Here is a 15,013-nt window from a genome sequence, read left to right as displayed (position 1 = left end):
TTCCTCGGGAGGAGAGTTCGACACCCCGGGAGACGTGAATGCGAGGGCCCCTTGACGCGCCCGCCGGCTGGACCACTCCGGGGCCCCGGTGCGCCCGCTCCCATGGCGCGCCCCCTCCAGAGACCAGCCCCGAAGGGATCATAAGCAGTGCTTTGGGTAAAGGGGGGCAGAGCGAGGGCTCAGCTCTCTACCCGGAGTTTGTGCTCCAGGGTTTGTGAATACCTGGCAGCTGTGTGGAATAAAGACCGTCTTAATTATTACGGGAGTGCTTGCCGTGTCTGGGAGGGGACGCCCAGCTCATGGCACCGACCGCCCTCTTGGCTCGCTCTCTTTGGGAGAGCAGAGCTCCCGGAGTTGGGGGGACGCGGCATCCTGGACCGAGGGCCCGGGCGTGGGAGCTCCCTGCTCCGGCGTCACCGCACTGCCTGTCTGAGACGAGCGGCCTGCTCGCGAGCAGAACGTCACGCTGCCCTTTCGAGCAGCACCCCCAGGGCCGCTTCCGGGCCGTGGACCAAGCCTGTCAGGGGTCTGATGCCTCCCTTTGGGAGCTGAATTCCAGGTCTGCCTTTGCCTTTGCCGTTTGCGCTTCCCGCCTTTCCGGTTACGGGAGAAAAACCAAAGCTCGCCTTGCGGAAACTTTCGCCTTAGCAGACCTGCCCTTTGGCCATCGGGGGGGCGGGGGGGAGGCGCTCGGCTCCGTACGATGAGCAGCGACCGGAATTGGGGAAGGGGGTCCCACGGAGGCAGCCTCCCTCAGGCCGCCTGGGGGGTGCGAGGGCGAGGGAGCCACCCCTTCTGCCCCGGGAGAGGGTGGGAGCGCGGCCCCTGCGTGGCGAGGGCCACGCGTGCGATGGGGGCACATCCCCCCCGGGGCGCCGGCTGCCCCTTCCCTGCCCTCGGCTGGCGGCTGAGCCGCATCCTCCAGGCCGCCCCCCTGCCCGGCTGCCCCTGCAGCCTCGAGGCTCCTCGGCAGCCGGCGGGACACTCACCTTTTTGCCTTTCTCCCCCTGCCGTCCCTCGGGGCCGCGGGTGCCGGCCGGGCCCTGTGGGGAGATGCGGCGAGATGGCAGTCAGCGTGGGACCCGGGCGATGCGGCAGCCCCCCACCCCACCCTCCCCAGGACAGGCTCCGCCAGGGGTCCAGGGTGGAGGCGGCTGGTCCTCAGGACCCTGCGCCACCTCCAGGGGCCGTGTGCCTCCTCACAGCAGTTGCCGGGGAACGTGGGCGAGAGGACGCTTTGCGTCCGGTCCTGCTTGCAGATGCGCTCCCCGGGAGGGTGGAACATGGGCCACGGAGCCTGGGCTCCTCCGATGGCCTTGTGCCTGGCGGGCAGCTGGTCCCGCTGGTCCGGGGGAAAGGCTCCAGGAGGGGACGGCAATTCCCTTGCTGCAGCAGAGTCGGGGGCAGGCCCCACCAGGAAGGGGTCTGTAGCACCAGGCTTGGCCCTGCCACCCCCGCCCCCCCTCAGGGCTTGGGGGTGCAGCATCGGGGCCGGTGCTGAGCCGGCCAGGGACCCCGGCCTGGCACGAGGGCAGGCGCAGGCGCCCTCCTGACGTGACTTTGGGAAGCGCCAATATTCTGATATTCTGTCCAGCTCAGCCCTCCCTGACCAGGAGCCCCCTGGATGTGCGAGAATACAACCCCCATCATCCCCAGCCAGCACAGCTGTTAGTTGGCTCAATGGAATGTACTTCCCAGAGAGTTACGCCTGGCGCCAAGCTTATCCTCTTTTCGGCGCCAGGTCAAAACCTTTTGATTTAAACGGCATTTTAAAATCAATCGCTTTTAATGCTGGGTCGCTCTTGTTCTGTTTTGTGATTTATGGTTTATTATTTTATATATTATTACTGTTCCAATTTGCCTGTTTGAAGTTGTTGTTGTTTGAAATTGTTTTTCAAGCACTGTAAGCCGTCCTGAGGTATTTTCATACTAGGATGGCATATAAAAGCTTTGAATTAAGAAATGAAATTAATACTGGGAGTTGAAGTCCGACGCATTCTGAGGGCGCCTGGTTGGGGAAAGCCACTCGAGAGCATCTGGGGTTCAGGCCCCCGGCCAGAGGCCCCCTTAGCAGGCCAACAACTCCGTCTCTTTTTTTGAATCACATGGGTCGCACATCTTGGGGCCTGTTTTTCTCAAACCCGAGAGCAAAATCCTTGCTAAAAGCCCATTTCCATCAGGAGCGGATGACGGGGCAAAGGAAGGGCAACAGTCCCCGAAGCTCAGCGGATCGGCCTCAACGAGGTCCAGACACCCCAGCCGCGACTTACCCTCTTTCCCAGCGGGCCGGGGGGGCCGTTCTCGCCCGTGGGACCAGGAGACCCCTGCGGGGAGAGGGAGAAAATCAAACCAGGCCAGCGTAGCACCAGCTCAGTGCTCGCTGGGAGGAGAGGAAGGCCCCGTCCGGTGGGTGGCCTGCGTGAAGGGCTCTGATCGCCGTCCGGCTTCGGTTTGGAAAACAGGGCGAGGGGATGAGGCCCGGAGCCGCCGTGGGCCGGGGGCAGCAGAGGACTGGCTCGGAAGCAGCCGCAGGTCACCTACCGCTTCTCCGGGCTCGCCGCTTTCCCCTCGGTCGCCCTTGGCTCCGTCTTGGCCCTGTTGGAGAGCAGCAAAGGCACGGTTGGCCGGGGCCCCGATCCTCACGCCTCCTCCACGGAGGTGGGGAAGGGGCCGGTGGCCAGGAGGACGGGGGATACTCACCCGGGGTCCCATTTCGCCGGGGGGGCCTGGATCGCCGGGAAAACCGACGGGACCCTGATGGAGAGGAAGGAGACCCGTTAAGCCCCAGCCTTCCCGGTCCCCAAGACGTAACTGGGAACACACAGGTGTGCCCAGCTTGCTCTGGGAAGCGACGGTGGAACGGACCCATCTTGCAGCTCCGAACAGGTGGGAGAGGCCCCTTGCAGGTGATAAGGAATCAAAGAATCGCCTGCATCGGTGGGGGTGTTCAAAGATAGGCTGGCAAGGTGGGCAGGTCGTGAGCGGAGCCGGCTGGAGCTGGGGTCAGACTAGATGGCCCGGGAGACCCCTTCTGCCACGCTCTGTTTCCATGAGCAGAGCTGGCTGGAGCCGGGGTCAGACTAGATGGCGCGGAGGCCCCTTCTGCCTCGCTCTGTTTCTATGTTTCTGTGAGCAGAGCCGGCTGGAGCTGGGGTCAGACTAGATGGCCCGGGAGACCCCTTCTGCCTCGCTCTGTTTCTATGTTTCTATGAGCAGAGCCTGCTGGAGCCGGGGTCAGACTAGATGGCCCAGAGGCCCCTTCTGCCTCGCTCTGTTTCTATGTTTCTATGAGCAGAGCCGGCTGGAGCCGGGGTCAGACTAGATGGCCCGGAGGCCCCTTCTGCCTCGCCCTGTTTCTATGTTTCTATGAGCAGAGCCGGCTGGAGCCGGGGTCAGACTAGATGGCCCAGAGGCCCCTTCTGCCTTGCTCTGTTTCTATGTTTCTATGAGCAGAGCCGGCTGGAGCCGGGGTCAGACTAGATGGCCCAGAGGCCCCTTCTGCCTCGCTCTGCTTCTGTGTTTCTCTGAGTAGAGCCGGCCGGAGCCGGGGTCAGACTAGATGGCCTGGAGACCCCTTCTGCCTCGCTCTGCTGCTATGTTTCTGCAGAAAAAACGTGGGTGGCTGATTCTATTTGTTACAGGCAGCACGGTTTGAGTGTAATATTTCTGGGAGCTTTGGATGCTGCTGGAGTGTGGCTTTCCACTGGACACACGCCACGGTTTTCCAGAGGGGCATCGGTTTGCGAGGAAGAGCATTGCTCCCCAGCCGGATCAAGCAGACGTGCGTGTTTTTGAAACCATAAACACGCGAAGAACCGGCAGCGTTAAAACCAGGGCGCCACGGCCAGCCCCCCCCCCCCGAGCCCCCCCCTCCGCCCCGACCGCCGCAACAGGCCACTTACGGGGTTGCCCTTGGGGCCGTCATCTCCGCGGGGGCCTTTTCCGCCCGGGGGCCCGGGCACCCCGGCAGCTCCGGCCTCTCCTTTCTCCCCCCTTTCGCCCCGTGGGCCCTGGGAGGAGAGAAACGGCGGTGAGTCACGGCAGCCGCACGGAAGCCCCGCGTGCTCGGAGGGGCCGTTCGAGGGGACGAGCCCGGTCCCGCTCAGGGGAACGGCCCAATCCAGGCCTGGTTCTGTCTGGGACGTGCGACGGACGCGGGGAACCGGACGCAGGGGTGGGGTCTTCGCATCGGGGCGATGCGGCCGGCTCCCTGTCTGTCCAGCAGGCCTCCAGGCCTGGGAGTCTCACCCGTGCCCCAGTCATGGTGCGTGCTGGATCGTGCGGGGGCTGGGTGGGGGCACGGGGTCCCGGCTCTCCTGGGGTGCCCTCCAGCCATGCGCGTAGAGCGGTACGCAGGCCCGAATGGCTCGTGGGGAGAAGCGGGGAGCCTCACCTTTCCTCCAGGCTCTCCGGGGACCCCGGGACCCCCTTGCTCGCCGGGCTCGCCCTGAAACGGGAGGAGGGGGTTAGCAGTCCAGTCCCACTACAAGCGCTCCCCCCCCACTCCCATCTTCGGCTTCTTCACTGCCCACGTTTATTCGAGTAATTGGCATCCGCCCCGTAAACGGTCTGGAAATGGCTGACGATTCAGGCAGCCCGGTGCAAATAAGCAGGCCTGCCCCAGAAGGCAACCCATAATAGGCAAAAACGGACAGAAATGGCAGGAAGGGGAATGATCCACTGCATGCTTGCAAGAGGAAGGCTCCGGCTTGTCCCTCGTACCCCAGAACTGGTGCTGGGAGGAGACATCTCTGAGGAGCCCGAACCCCAGAGCTGGGCACCCTCACAGAGGAGACGCCTGCCCTCCAGGGAGATCTGCAGCTCAGCCCCAGACCCGGGAAAAGCGGCAGAGCCCGAAGCCCCTCCCCACCAGCCAGCCCCCTCCTCATGCCACACTCTCCGCAGGAAGCCCAGGACTTCTGGCTCCCGGCCCCAAGGAGCCCGGCTGCCGGCCACTTACCTTCTGCCCGGGGGGACCGAGGTTTCCGATGCCTCCTGGGGGGCCTTGTGGACCCTGCGGTGCGGGGAGAGATCCAGAATTTGTTACAACTGATGTCAAACATTAACAGACTTCAGGACACTCGAACACCTTGAACTGTTTCTGTGCTGTGCAGGATCCCTTTATTTGTACCCCAAAAATACTTTGAAAAATTTCCTGACAGTCAGGACCCCGAGGGTGTGGAATGGGCTTCCCCGGGAGGCGGTTGAGGCCCCACCGGTGAGGGTGTTCAAGGACAGGCTGGACGTGCACATGGCGGGCATGTCGTGAGCGGAGCCGGCTGGAGCCGGGGTCAGACTAGATGGTCCGGGTGACCCCTTCTGCCTCGCTCTGTTTCTATGAGCAGAGCTGGCTGGAGCCGGGGTCAGACTAGATGGCCCAGAGGCCCCTTCTGCCTCGCTCTGTTTCTATGTTTCAATAAGCAGAGCCAGCTGGAGCCGGGGTCAGACTAGATGGCCCAGAGGCCCCTTCTGCCTCGCTCTGTTTCTATGTTTCAATAAGCAGAGCCAGCTGGAGCCGGGGTCAGACTAGATGGCCCGGGAGACCCCTTCTGACTCACCCTGTTTCTATGTTTCCATGGAACGATAAAAGCTCACCTAGAATGCAGAGGACTGGATACCCACCAGTGGGACAGAGGGCATGTAAGCATCGTTCTTCTGCAGACATATCTACCAATATTTGGGCTGCTTATACACAATCAGTGCACTCTGATATTTGGATATTTGCATATAAGCAACTAGTAATTTTGGTGCATTTGTTTGGTCTTTATTTAAATTCGCTTTGGTGAACTTCAGTCAAAACAAATCAATGAGAAAAAAAGCTGAGGTCAGCTGTGAAAGTAAGCAAGGGGGTGGGGAGGGGGGTGCACACTCACGTCGGCTCCTGCGGGTCCGGCCGGGCCTCGTGGTCCTGGGGGTCCCGGGGGTCCCTGTGTGAAGAGCGCTTGTTTAGGAGCAGCGGTGCTCACGTCTGTCCTGGATGCTCAAGGAGCTCCCAAAACCCCGGAGAAGGAGGTGGTGGGGCAGGGATGGGGAGCGCGGAAGGGGTGCTTACCAGGGGCCCCACGTCTCCGGTCTCACCCTTTTCTCCAGAGGGTCCAGGCATACCCTGTCCGGCGAGAGAGAAGTTAGGAAGCGTCGGAGGGCGGTGCCCTGGGGGGCAGAATGGGAAGGGGGGGGGGCTGCAGGGGGGGGGGGCGTTACTCACCTGCAGGCCTACTGGCCCTGGGGGGCCATTGAAGCCTCGCGTCCCCTCGTCCCCCTTGGCCCCGAAGTGGCCCTGTGGGCCTCTGGCTCCGGGCTCCCCGTCAGCGCCCTAGGAGGAGGCAAGATGGGGCTCGGTCGGAAGGGACCCACACATCCCGGGAGCCGGGAAGAGCTGCAGGGAGACCACGGCACGGCGAGCCGCTCTCCCACGGCACCACGGGGGCTCGCACAGCAGCCGGGCTTCAGCTGCGTGGCCACGGCAGCCCGGAAGAGCGGCGGTCGGGGCGTGGACGGGGGAGAGTCCGCACCGCACCGCAGGGGGGTGGCTGGGCCCCTCCTGCCACGCGGCCCCTCAGCGTCTCTCTGAACGGGGGCGCTGCCATCTGGCCACCCAGCCCTGAAGCGGGATCGGGCACCCGGCACCCAGCCGGGAAGCGGAGGGGCCACCCGGGCCCCGCTGCAGAGGTGGTGGGGGGCGAGAGGCCCTCCCCGGGGACCAGGCGGGGTCCCCCCTGAGGCCTCCGGGACAGGGAGCCGGGCTGCCCCTCCCTCCTGCTGCTCCGAGGGTGGGAGAAGCCCCGGCCAAAGGCCAGGAGGGGCTGCTGGGAGAATTTCCCCCCGCGGGGCTCGGGTGGGACCCGGGAGGGCGGAAGGGGAGCTGAGCATCACCACATGGAGCATCAGGCTCCGGCCCATTTCTGCTGCCGAGAGCGGCGCTTCTGCGGGCGTTCCGGGTTTTGCCAAGAGCAGACGCTCCGCTCCAGGCCCAGCCTCCTGCAATCGGAGTGCGGTGCCCCCTGGGCTGGGGGCCAGGATGCCTCCTGCTTTTGAAGGGGGTCCTGCTCAATCAGCCCCCCTGGGGGTCCGTGCCCAGCGGATGGGCTGCACCCGGGGACTCTTCCGGGCAGCCACCCCCACAGGAAGGGCGTCGGAGCACAGCTGCCCCACACAGACCCCCCCCCCAGGGAAAGGGGGCTGCCCCCTTGCCGCCTGCCTGCCTGCCGGGCAGGGTCCCCCCTGCGCACAGGGACTTACCGCAGTGCCTGGCTGTCCGGGGGGGCCCAGGGGTCCGGGTGGACCAGGAGGACCCTGTGGGGGGAGACGAAGCTGTCACAACACTGGGGCAAAGCAGAGCCCCCCCCCCCCGCCCCGCCCCGCTCCCTCTCCCGCCCGCAGCCCCACGTTTGGGGGTGCCCCGGACTCACGTGCTCGCCTTTCCCGCCCTTGCTGCCCTTCTGCCCCGGGTCTCCCACCTCGCCCTGTGGAGAGAAGACGGCGCCAGTGAGATCGGCCCTGGGCCCAGGCTTGGGGGCGGGGGGACATGCGCAGGGGCAGCGCTGCTTCGGCCCTCACCTTGTCACCGTCCTCGCCGGGACCCCCGGGTGGCCCTGCGGGGCCCGGCAGGCCCACCGGGCCCTGCGCCCCGTCGCGACCAGCCGGGCCCAGGGGCCCCTTCTCGCCCTGCGGGAGAAACAGACGGGTGTTAGAAGCGGCTGCCAGCACCATCATCCCCACCCCGGCCCTCCTTCCGGGGCGGATGCCCCGCACTCCTCGCACGGGGGAGCCTCCCCAAGGCGGGCAGGCCAGGCCCGGGCAGGCAAGCCTTCCCCACCCAGCATCCACGGGGCGGGGGGAGCCAGATCCCACTGGCCCTGCTCGCCTTCCCAAGAGGGGCAGCCGCGGCTGACTAGGGTTGGCGGGCCCATGTGCCACGTGGCTGCCGCTCGGCCCCAGAGTGGGAGTCACCTGCCCCTCCCGAGGCTGGTTGAGGCGCGTGTGGCCGATCCCGGACCCCCTTTCCTCCCCCAGCCACCACTGGCTCAGGAGGCCGAGGAATGTTAAAGCACAGCTCGCCCACCGCAAAAGCCCCATTTCGCAGGAGGCAAACTGAGGCCCAGCGGAAGACCCCCCCCCCCGCCCATCCTGCCCCCAGACGCTTGGGGCTTCCAGGGCCAGTCTTCCTAGCTGGCAAAGTCAGAGCCTGAGGCACGCCCCCCCCCCGCCCCCAGCTCGCACGTTGAGCGGCTTGCCCCACTTCCCCCGGAGGACCCGGGGGCCTGCCCCACGTATACTCACAGGCACGCCCTTCTCCCCAGCCGGGCCAGGCGGTCCTTGTGGTCCGGGTCTTCCCGGGGGCCCGACGGGGCCTCCCGACCCCGCTGCCCCCCTCTCCCCTGGAGAGCCCTGCGGGGAAGGAGCGAGAGGTGAGGCCGAGCGGGGGCGGAAAGGGGGCGATGCCGCAGGCCACCGCAGCGCAGCGGGATGCCCAAAGCCGGCGCAGGGTCTCCCCACGCAGAAGGTGCACGCACAGCCGGGCGTGGGATGCGCAGGGCGAAAGGTTTCAACGGCTCAGGGCTCTGCGTGCACCGGGCCGGAAGGAGGAGCTGGAAGGCCCTTCCGGAGCAAGCGGCCCCGGTTGCTTTGGGCTGGCTGTCTGCCGCTCGGGTCGCCTGAGGCCGGAGGGCACAGAACCGGGGTGGGGTCTCTTCCCCCCACAACTGGCGGCCCACATTTCTCCCGCCTGGCCTACAACTGCAGAGGAGGGCAGGATGCCTCCAATGGAGCAAAGCTCAGGGAACCCAGGTTCGATTCGGTGCCAGGAAGCACTTCCTGATGGTCAGGACCCCGAGGGTGTGGAATGGGCTTTCCCGGGAGGTCGCTGAGGCCCCACCGGTGAGGGGGTTCAAGGACAGGCTGGACATGCAATGGTGGGCACGTTGTGAGCAGAGCTGGCTGGAGCCGGGGTCAGACTAGATGGCCCGGGAGACCCCTTCTGCCTCGCTCTCTTTCTCTGAGCAGAGCTGGCTGGAGTCGGGGTCAGACTAGATGGCCCGGGAGGCCCTTCTGCCTCGCTCTGTTTCTATGAGCAGAGCCGGCTGGACCTGGGGTCAGACTAGATGGCCCGGAGGTCCCTTCTGCCTCGCTCTGTTTCTATGAGCAGAGCCGGCTGGAGCCGGGGTCAGACTAGATGGCCCAGAGGCCCCTTCTGCCTCGCTCTGTTTCTATGAGCAGAGCCGGCTGGACCTGGGGTCAGACTAGATGGCCCGGAGACCCCTTCTGCCTCGCCCTGTTTCTATGAGCAGAGCCGGCTGGAGCCGGGGTCAGACTAGATGGCCCGGAGGCCCCTTCTGCCTCGCTCTGTTTCTATGAGCAGAGCCGGCTGGAGCCAGGGGCAGACTAGATGGCCCGGGAGACCCCTTCTGACCCGCTCTGTTTCCATGTTGCTACAACCACTGGCCATTCGGGCTGGTGGGGGGCTTTAGGCCGGCACATCTGGAAGGTTTCGGACTGGGGAGGGCCAGGACTGATGAATCTTCGGGCTCTAATCCGGCAAGGACAGCCTCGGTCATTTCCAGAGAGGTTCGCCTGCCACAGACATTATATGCTTTTTGGCACCAGGTCAAGACCTTTTTCTTTAGCCAATATTTTAAAGTTTGAATATTTTAATTACGTTTTTCTTGGCAGATCCTCACTCACATTTTATCTTGTCATGGTCTTATGCATTAATTAGGTATTTATTATATTGTAAGCCATCCAGAGACAACTCGTATTGGACTGGGTAAAAATATCCTAATACATAAATAAATGATTTTTTTCCTGCGTTTTGCGCAAGGTCCAGGCCTGGCCCAAGCCGCAGTTCCACCCGTGTGGAAAAGCGTCCCACATCCGCAAACTCGGACTCGCCGGGAAGCCGGGGCTGCTGCAAGGGGCGAATTCAGTCCTGCTGTCCCGGGACCCTTGCGTCCGTTTTCTCCGGCCCCCCGGGGGTCCCCTGCCGCTTTTAAAGTTTGCTAGATGACAGTCCTGTCCCATTTTTGCGGCGTCGGAAGCAGAACGGGGCTTCCGAGAGCGTGCAGAGGACGAGAGCAAAGCGAGCGAAGGCTTTGTGGGAACGGCAGGGGCCGTGGGGGCCGAGGGCCCCTGCCCTGCCTGCGCCTTCGCGGGTTGCCTGCTCCCTGACCCCCCCCCCACGCCTGACCACTGGAAAGAGAAAGGGGGTGCCACGCCCCAGCTGGGGGGCCCAACACGTCGGACGGGGCACAGGGCACAGAGCTGCAAGATCGGGGGCGGAAGCACTCACAGCGGGTCCCGGGGGTCCGGCGGGTCCCTCGTTGCCTTTCAGTCCAGGCCCCCCCTGCAAGAGGTGAGAGAAAACAGCTTTAGTCGGCCCCCCAAAAGGCTGCAGGGCACTGGTGCAGATGGGGGGGGAGGGGACAGAGCCGAGGGCCCCCCACCCCCCAAAATAACCCATGAGAAACTTGCGAAAGGGCTCCCCCCTCCCCCCCAGCCCCCACCTGCATTTCACCCCCTTTAGGTGAATCCGCATTTGCTCTTTGTTCTGGGAAAGCTAATACTGAGGAGGCCTTATACTCCAGCCTGTGTTGGTTGCTGGATTGCTCAAAAAGCATCCGCATAGGCAGATTTTATGCAGATCGGGGCATCCTCTTTAATAGACATTGGGAGAACTGCTCTGCTCCGCATCCCGGCCTTGTGGCTGCAGCCGGGCTCGGGGGGAGCCGTTCCCCAGGCTGGGAGCCGCGGCCAGCAGTGCGATGCGCCGATCGGCTGGCGGCTGAAGAGGACGGCTGCGCACCGTGCGGACTGGCGGCTGCCTGTGGTCTCACCGAGACACAGCCCCCCCCCCCCCCCGAAGAAGCAGGGCAAAACAGTGGAAGGAAAAATGGATGGATGTGCCCTGGCGTCCGAGCGGCACCCTTCAAAGGGGCAGCCAAGAAACGCGGCGGGGGCAAAAGGGTGGCCAAGCCCATCTTCCACGTGGGGCTGTGGAAAGCCCTCGCCAAGGGCTCTGCTTGGAGCCAGACCTCAGTGTGCCCCCCCCACCCCCACGTGGGATGAATACCGGAATGGCTCACATGGGGGGGGGGAGGACTTGGAGAGGAGGGGCTGAAGCCGCCCTCCCAGCAGCCGTTTCTGCCAGCGGCACCGAGGAAGACGAGGGTGGAGAGCCGGGCCCTTCAAGAAGCCCCGCCGAGCGCTCGCCTTTCCTCTCCCCTCCCTGTACGCCCGTCCTTGCGTGCCGTTTCCTCTTCGGCTGCAAGCTGGGGGGCCGCGGCTGCCTGCTCCTGCTGATGGATCTCACCCCGGAAGCCCCTCTGGGTGGGGGGCAGGATACTTGAGCCAGCCAAACCGGTGCCCCCGTGCGGGCGGAGGGCTCCCTCAGCGGCTCTTGGCCAAGACTCTCCAATGGAGCCTCGGCTTCCGGGGGGCCTGCACCCCAGCCCATGGGGGGCGGCCACGAACACCGGCAGAGCTGAACCGCAGCCAGCCAGCGTGGCCAGTGCTCGCGCCGGCAGCTCGTAGGAAACCCTCGAGCGGGATATGGGTGCAAAGCACTCCCCACCCATGTTCCCCAGCAGCTCATGCCCACAGGGGTAGCAGGCAGCCAGAGCCCTGAGTGGCCCTCTCCGTGCTCCAGCGGTGCCCTCTCTAAGAAGCACCAGATGTGTTGGTGTTTGGAAACCCATAATCTCGGTTTAAGGGCGGATATCTGAACTTCCAGCGGGCCACAGTGCCAATCCTACCGGCTGCGCCTGGAAACAGTCTTTTTCCCAGGGAGAGGAAACCCCTCCCCTCCCCTCCCACCCCCCCACCCAGCCCTCCCTGCTCCAACGCTTCCCGAATCAGTTCGTCCGTCCCTCGCAAGGGAGGCAGAAGGTACCTACAGCAGTCCCAGGAAGGCCCCGTTCTCCGGGGAAGCCGCGCAGTCCAGCCGGGCCGTCTTTCCCCGGGCTGCCGGTTGTGCCGGGGTCCCCCTGAAACAGGAACGGAAAGCCGCGTCAGCCCCCCAACCTGCTGGGCATGTGGCCGGCACACCGAGGCAGACGTGGCCCCTGGGGGGCTCAGCCCAGCCCAGTTGCGCGGAGGAAGCGGCCGGGTCCCGCCTTTCCAGCGAAGCGTGGTGGAGGGATGCGGAGGGAAGCGCCAAGAGTGGCAGAGCATCCACCCTCCGCCCAACCTCTGCAGGGGGCGGCGGCATGGCAAGGATGATGGGCCTGAGCCGGCTGTGTGGGACTGCGGCGAACGAGCCCAGCACGCCCTCACCCGAGCCGGCGGGGCCTCTCCCCAGCCGCGCGGCGGGTGCCCCGCTTTGCTGTGACAAGCCGGGCCGCCCGGGCGACACCGGGGGGGCGGGATGGGGACCGGGCGAAGCAGGTTCGGGGCGAGGCGAGGCCCGGGGCCGGGTGTGTCGGGCGGGCTCCGGGGGAAAGCGGAGGCCTTTGCAGCACATCCGTCTGTGGCTGGTTTGAGCTCCTCTGGGTCGCTCTGCTGTTCCCAGGCCAGTGGGGGCGAACCGTGGCACGCTTGCCTCACGGGGCACCCGGGGCCCTCTCCCTTGGCACGCGAGCCCAGTCGCCCCAGCATGGCCCAGCAGCCCAGCATTGGAGAGCAGCGCACATGGGGGCCGTGCGCAGGCTTGGGAAGGGGCAGCGGCGCCAGGTGATGCCGTCACGAGCCGCGACTCGCCCGAGCTTCGCACGGCCGGTCAGTGCACTGCCAAGGATATATATATATATATATATTTGCTTGGACTGGCCGTGAGTGTTAAAACATTCGTTGTTATTAACACAAGATTTTAGCATTGAGTTTTCTGATGAAAAATTGAAATTTAATATCTAAGATTTAGCACAGAGATGCTCTAATTAAGAGACTAAGATTCTTTTAATGTTGTGCTGGCATCTTTGAATCTGCAGCATCTTATTTAGTTTTTTTTACTAAAGTAAAACCTCAGTTTTCAGGTTTGAGTGCGGTGTTGGCACTTTGAGATAAATCAGTGGGTTTGGGGTTGCAGTTTGGGCACTCGGTCTCTAAATGGTTCCCCATCACTGTTCTAGGCCCGTGACGACGGAAATTATTTTAAATGAATAAAATATCTTGAGCGTGAAGAAAAGACGGAGGGCTGCTTCCAGGAGGCAGGCTCTGGTGGGCTGCCCCTCCTGGTCGGTGGTGGGAGGGCTCCGAGCAGCAGCCGGGGGGCTGGGGATCTCCCAGGGGGGCCTGGCCAGCCCAGGGTTGGGAAACCCCTGCCACCGCACGGGGGTTCGACGAGACAGCCCAGAAGCCTGACCCCAGAGGCTTCCCTTGCAGCTGACGGGTTTTGGGGTGAAGCATGGGGGGGTGACCGGATCGGTGTGGGGCAGAGAGCCCAGGGACCGAGGGAGCTGTGGGCACGGGGTGCTGGCTGGCCAGGCGTGGCCCTCCTGAGACAAGCCCTTCTCCTACTGAACAGGCCAACCTCGCTTCTATCGGGAGGTGGGGTGTGCTGGGGACCCCAAGTCCGTGGGGCTCCTTATCTACTGCAGTTTCCACTTTGAGCTTCACAGCAATTGATCGTGGTCCATCACCAAACTAGAATAGCCTCTGTGGAGCACTGTGGATAGCACCTGGACAGCTCAGAATGAAAGCTGCCATCCATAAGGAGCCCCACTGACAGATGGGTCAGCAGCCCCCGCTGCCTGCAGCCCTGTCTTAGCAAGGTGTTCCCCCTGCCCCGTGCCTGGCGAATAATTTTATTTAGTTAATTAACTTATACCCTGCTTTTTTTCCTAGGAAGGACTCAAGACAGCCTCCTTCATTTGCCGTCTCCTGCTCTAGCTTACCCCCGAAACAACAACCCTGTGAGGAAGGCCGGGCTAAGCATCTGCGCCTGGCCCAGAGTCACCCACCTGGGCTCCCTGGCTGAGCAGGGACTTGAACCCGGGTCGCCTGAGTCCCCCTCGGCCACGAGGAGGAGGAGGAAGCCGCAGGTTCACACGCCGGCCCCTCATTCCGCCACCTCCCCAAAGCCACCCACCCCATCGGCACGTCCTGCCTCGTGCGGCACCCATGCCCTGGCCTCCCCCCTCCTGCGGGGCAGCCCCCACGCTCCCCTCTCCATTCCCCCACAACAGCCCTGCGAGGCGGGCCGCACCGAGTCACACGCCGGCTCCCGGCCCCCTCCCCCCCCCAGCCTTTACCTTGGTCCCTTCTTTCCCGGATGGGCCTGGCAGACCTTGCTCCCCAGGGGGGCCGGGAGGGCCGGGGTGGCCCCTCTCCCCCATCGGGCCCGTTTCTCCTGGGGCGCCCTGGTGGGGAGAAAAGGGGGCGGTCTCGAATCAGCAGCTCCGAAGATCCCCAGCCCTCCGCCTCCGGTGCCCCCCAGTGGCACCCCGTCCAACAGCGCATGCCCCCAGCAGCCCCACACCTGGGCCGTGCAGACGGACCCCGCCGGCAAACCCCCCCCCCCAACCACAGGGCAAGCTGCGGCTTATTCATTTATTTACTCCATTTCTGGCCAACCCCATAAGATTCTCTGGGTGGGTTGCAGCAGAAAAAAGGCAAAATAAAATACAGAATAGAATGAAAGATACAAATACAATATAAGAAGAGCTACAATAACTACATAGCCCCAGTTAAAATACTACATAGATCAAGATAAAATTAAAATACCACCGAAAGAAAAAGGCTTTCACCTGGCGCCTAAAGACTGTAAGGAAGGCACCAGGCGGACCTCTCTGGGGGGTTCATTCCGGAGTTGGGGAGCCACTGCAGAGAAGGCCCTGCTTTGTGTGACCACCCTTTGAATTTCCTGAGAAGGGGACTCCCTCAGAAGGGTCTCAGGTGCAGATTTAAGGCGCTGGGTAGGTTCATATGGGCATGTCATGAGTGGAGCTGGCTGGAGCCGGGGTCAGACTAGATGGCCCGGGAGGCCCCTTCTGCCTCGCCCTGTTTCTATGTTTCTATGAGCAGAGTGGGCTGGAGCTGGGGTCAGACTGGATGGCCTGGAGGCCCCTTCTGCCTCGCTCTGTTT

General features: G+C 63.9%; 1 protein-coding gene across 1 annotated transcript in view; it reads right to left on the bottom strand.

Moving 5' to 3' along the window:
• COL11A2 (collagen type XI alpha 2 chain) overlaps positions 1-15,013 on the bottom strand; it is a 66,267-nt gene that overhangs the window by 9,100 nt on the left and 42,154 nt on the right. Inside the window, exons 40-56 of the mRNA XM_044425491.1 lie at positions 14,181-14,288; positions 11,889-11,978; positions 10,286-10,339; positions 8,281-8,388; positions 7,558-7,665; positions 7,410-7,463; positions 7,240-7,293; positions 6,206-6,313; positions 6,053-6,106; positions 5,874-5,927; positions 4,961-5,014; positions 4,394-4,447; positions 3,903-4,010; positions 2,701-2,754; positions 2,542-2,595; positions 2,271-2,324; positions 990-1,043 (exon numbers count right to left, since the gene is read on the bottom strand). Coding sequence (XP_044281426.1) covers positions 990-1,043; positions 2,271-2,324; positions 2,542-2,595; positions 2,701-2,754; positions 3,903-4,010; positions 4,394-4,447; positions 4,961-5,014; positions 5,874-5,927; positions 6,053-6,106; positions 6,206-6,313; positions 7,240-7,293; positions 7,410-7,463; positions 7,558-7,665; positions 8,281-8,388; positions 10,286-10,339; positions 11,889-11,978; positions 14,181-14,288 — 1,224 coding nt within the window. The remainder of the gene's footprint in view (positions 1-989; positions 1,044-2,270; positions 2,325-2,541; positions 2,596-2,700; positions 2,755-3,902; positions 4,011-4,393; positions 4,448-4,960; positions 5,015-5,873; positions 5,928-6,052; positions 6,107-6,205; positions 6,314-7,239; positions 7,294-7,409; positions 7,464-7,557; positions 7,666-8,280; positions 8,389-10,285; positions 10,340-11,888; positions 11,979-14,180; positions 14,289-15,013) is intronic.

The sequence above is a fragment of the Varanus komodoensis genome, unplaced genomic scaffold (assembly GCF_004798865.1).
Source record: "Varanus komodoensis strain SLA01 unplaced genomic scaffold, ASM479886v1 scaffold156, whole genome shotgun sequence".
In the NCBI taxonomy this organism is placed as follows: domain Eukaryota; kingdom Metazoa; phylum Chordata; class Lepidosauria; order Squamata; family Varanidae; genus Varanus; species Varanus komodoensis.
This window is presented reverse-complemented; position numbering and strand designations above follow the sequence as displayed.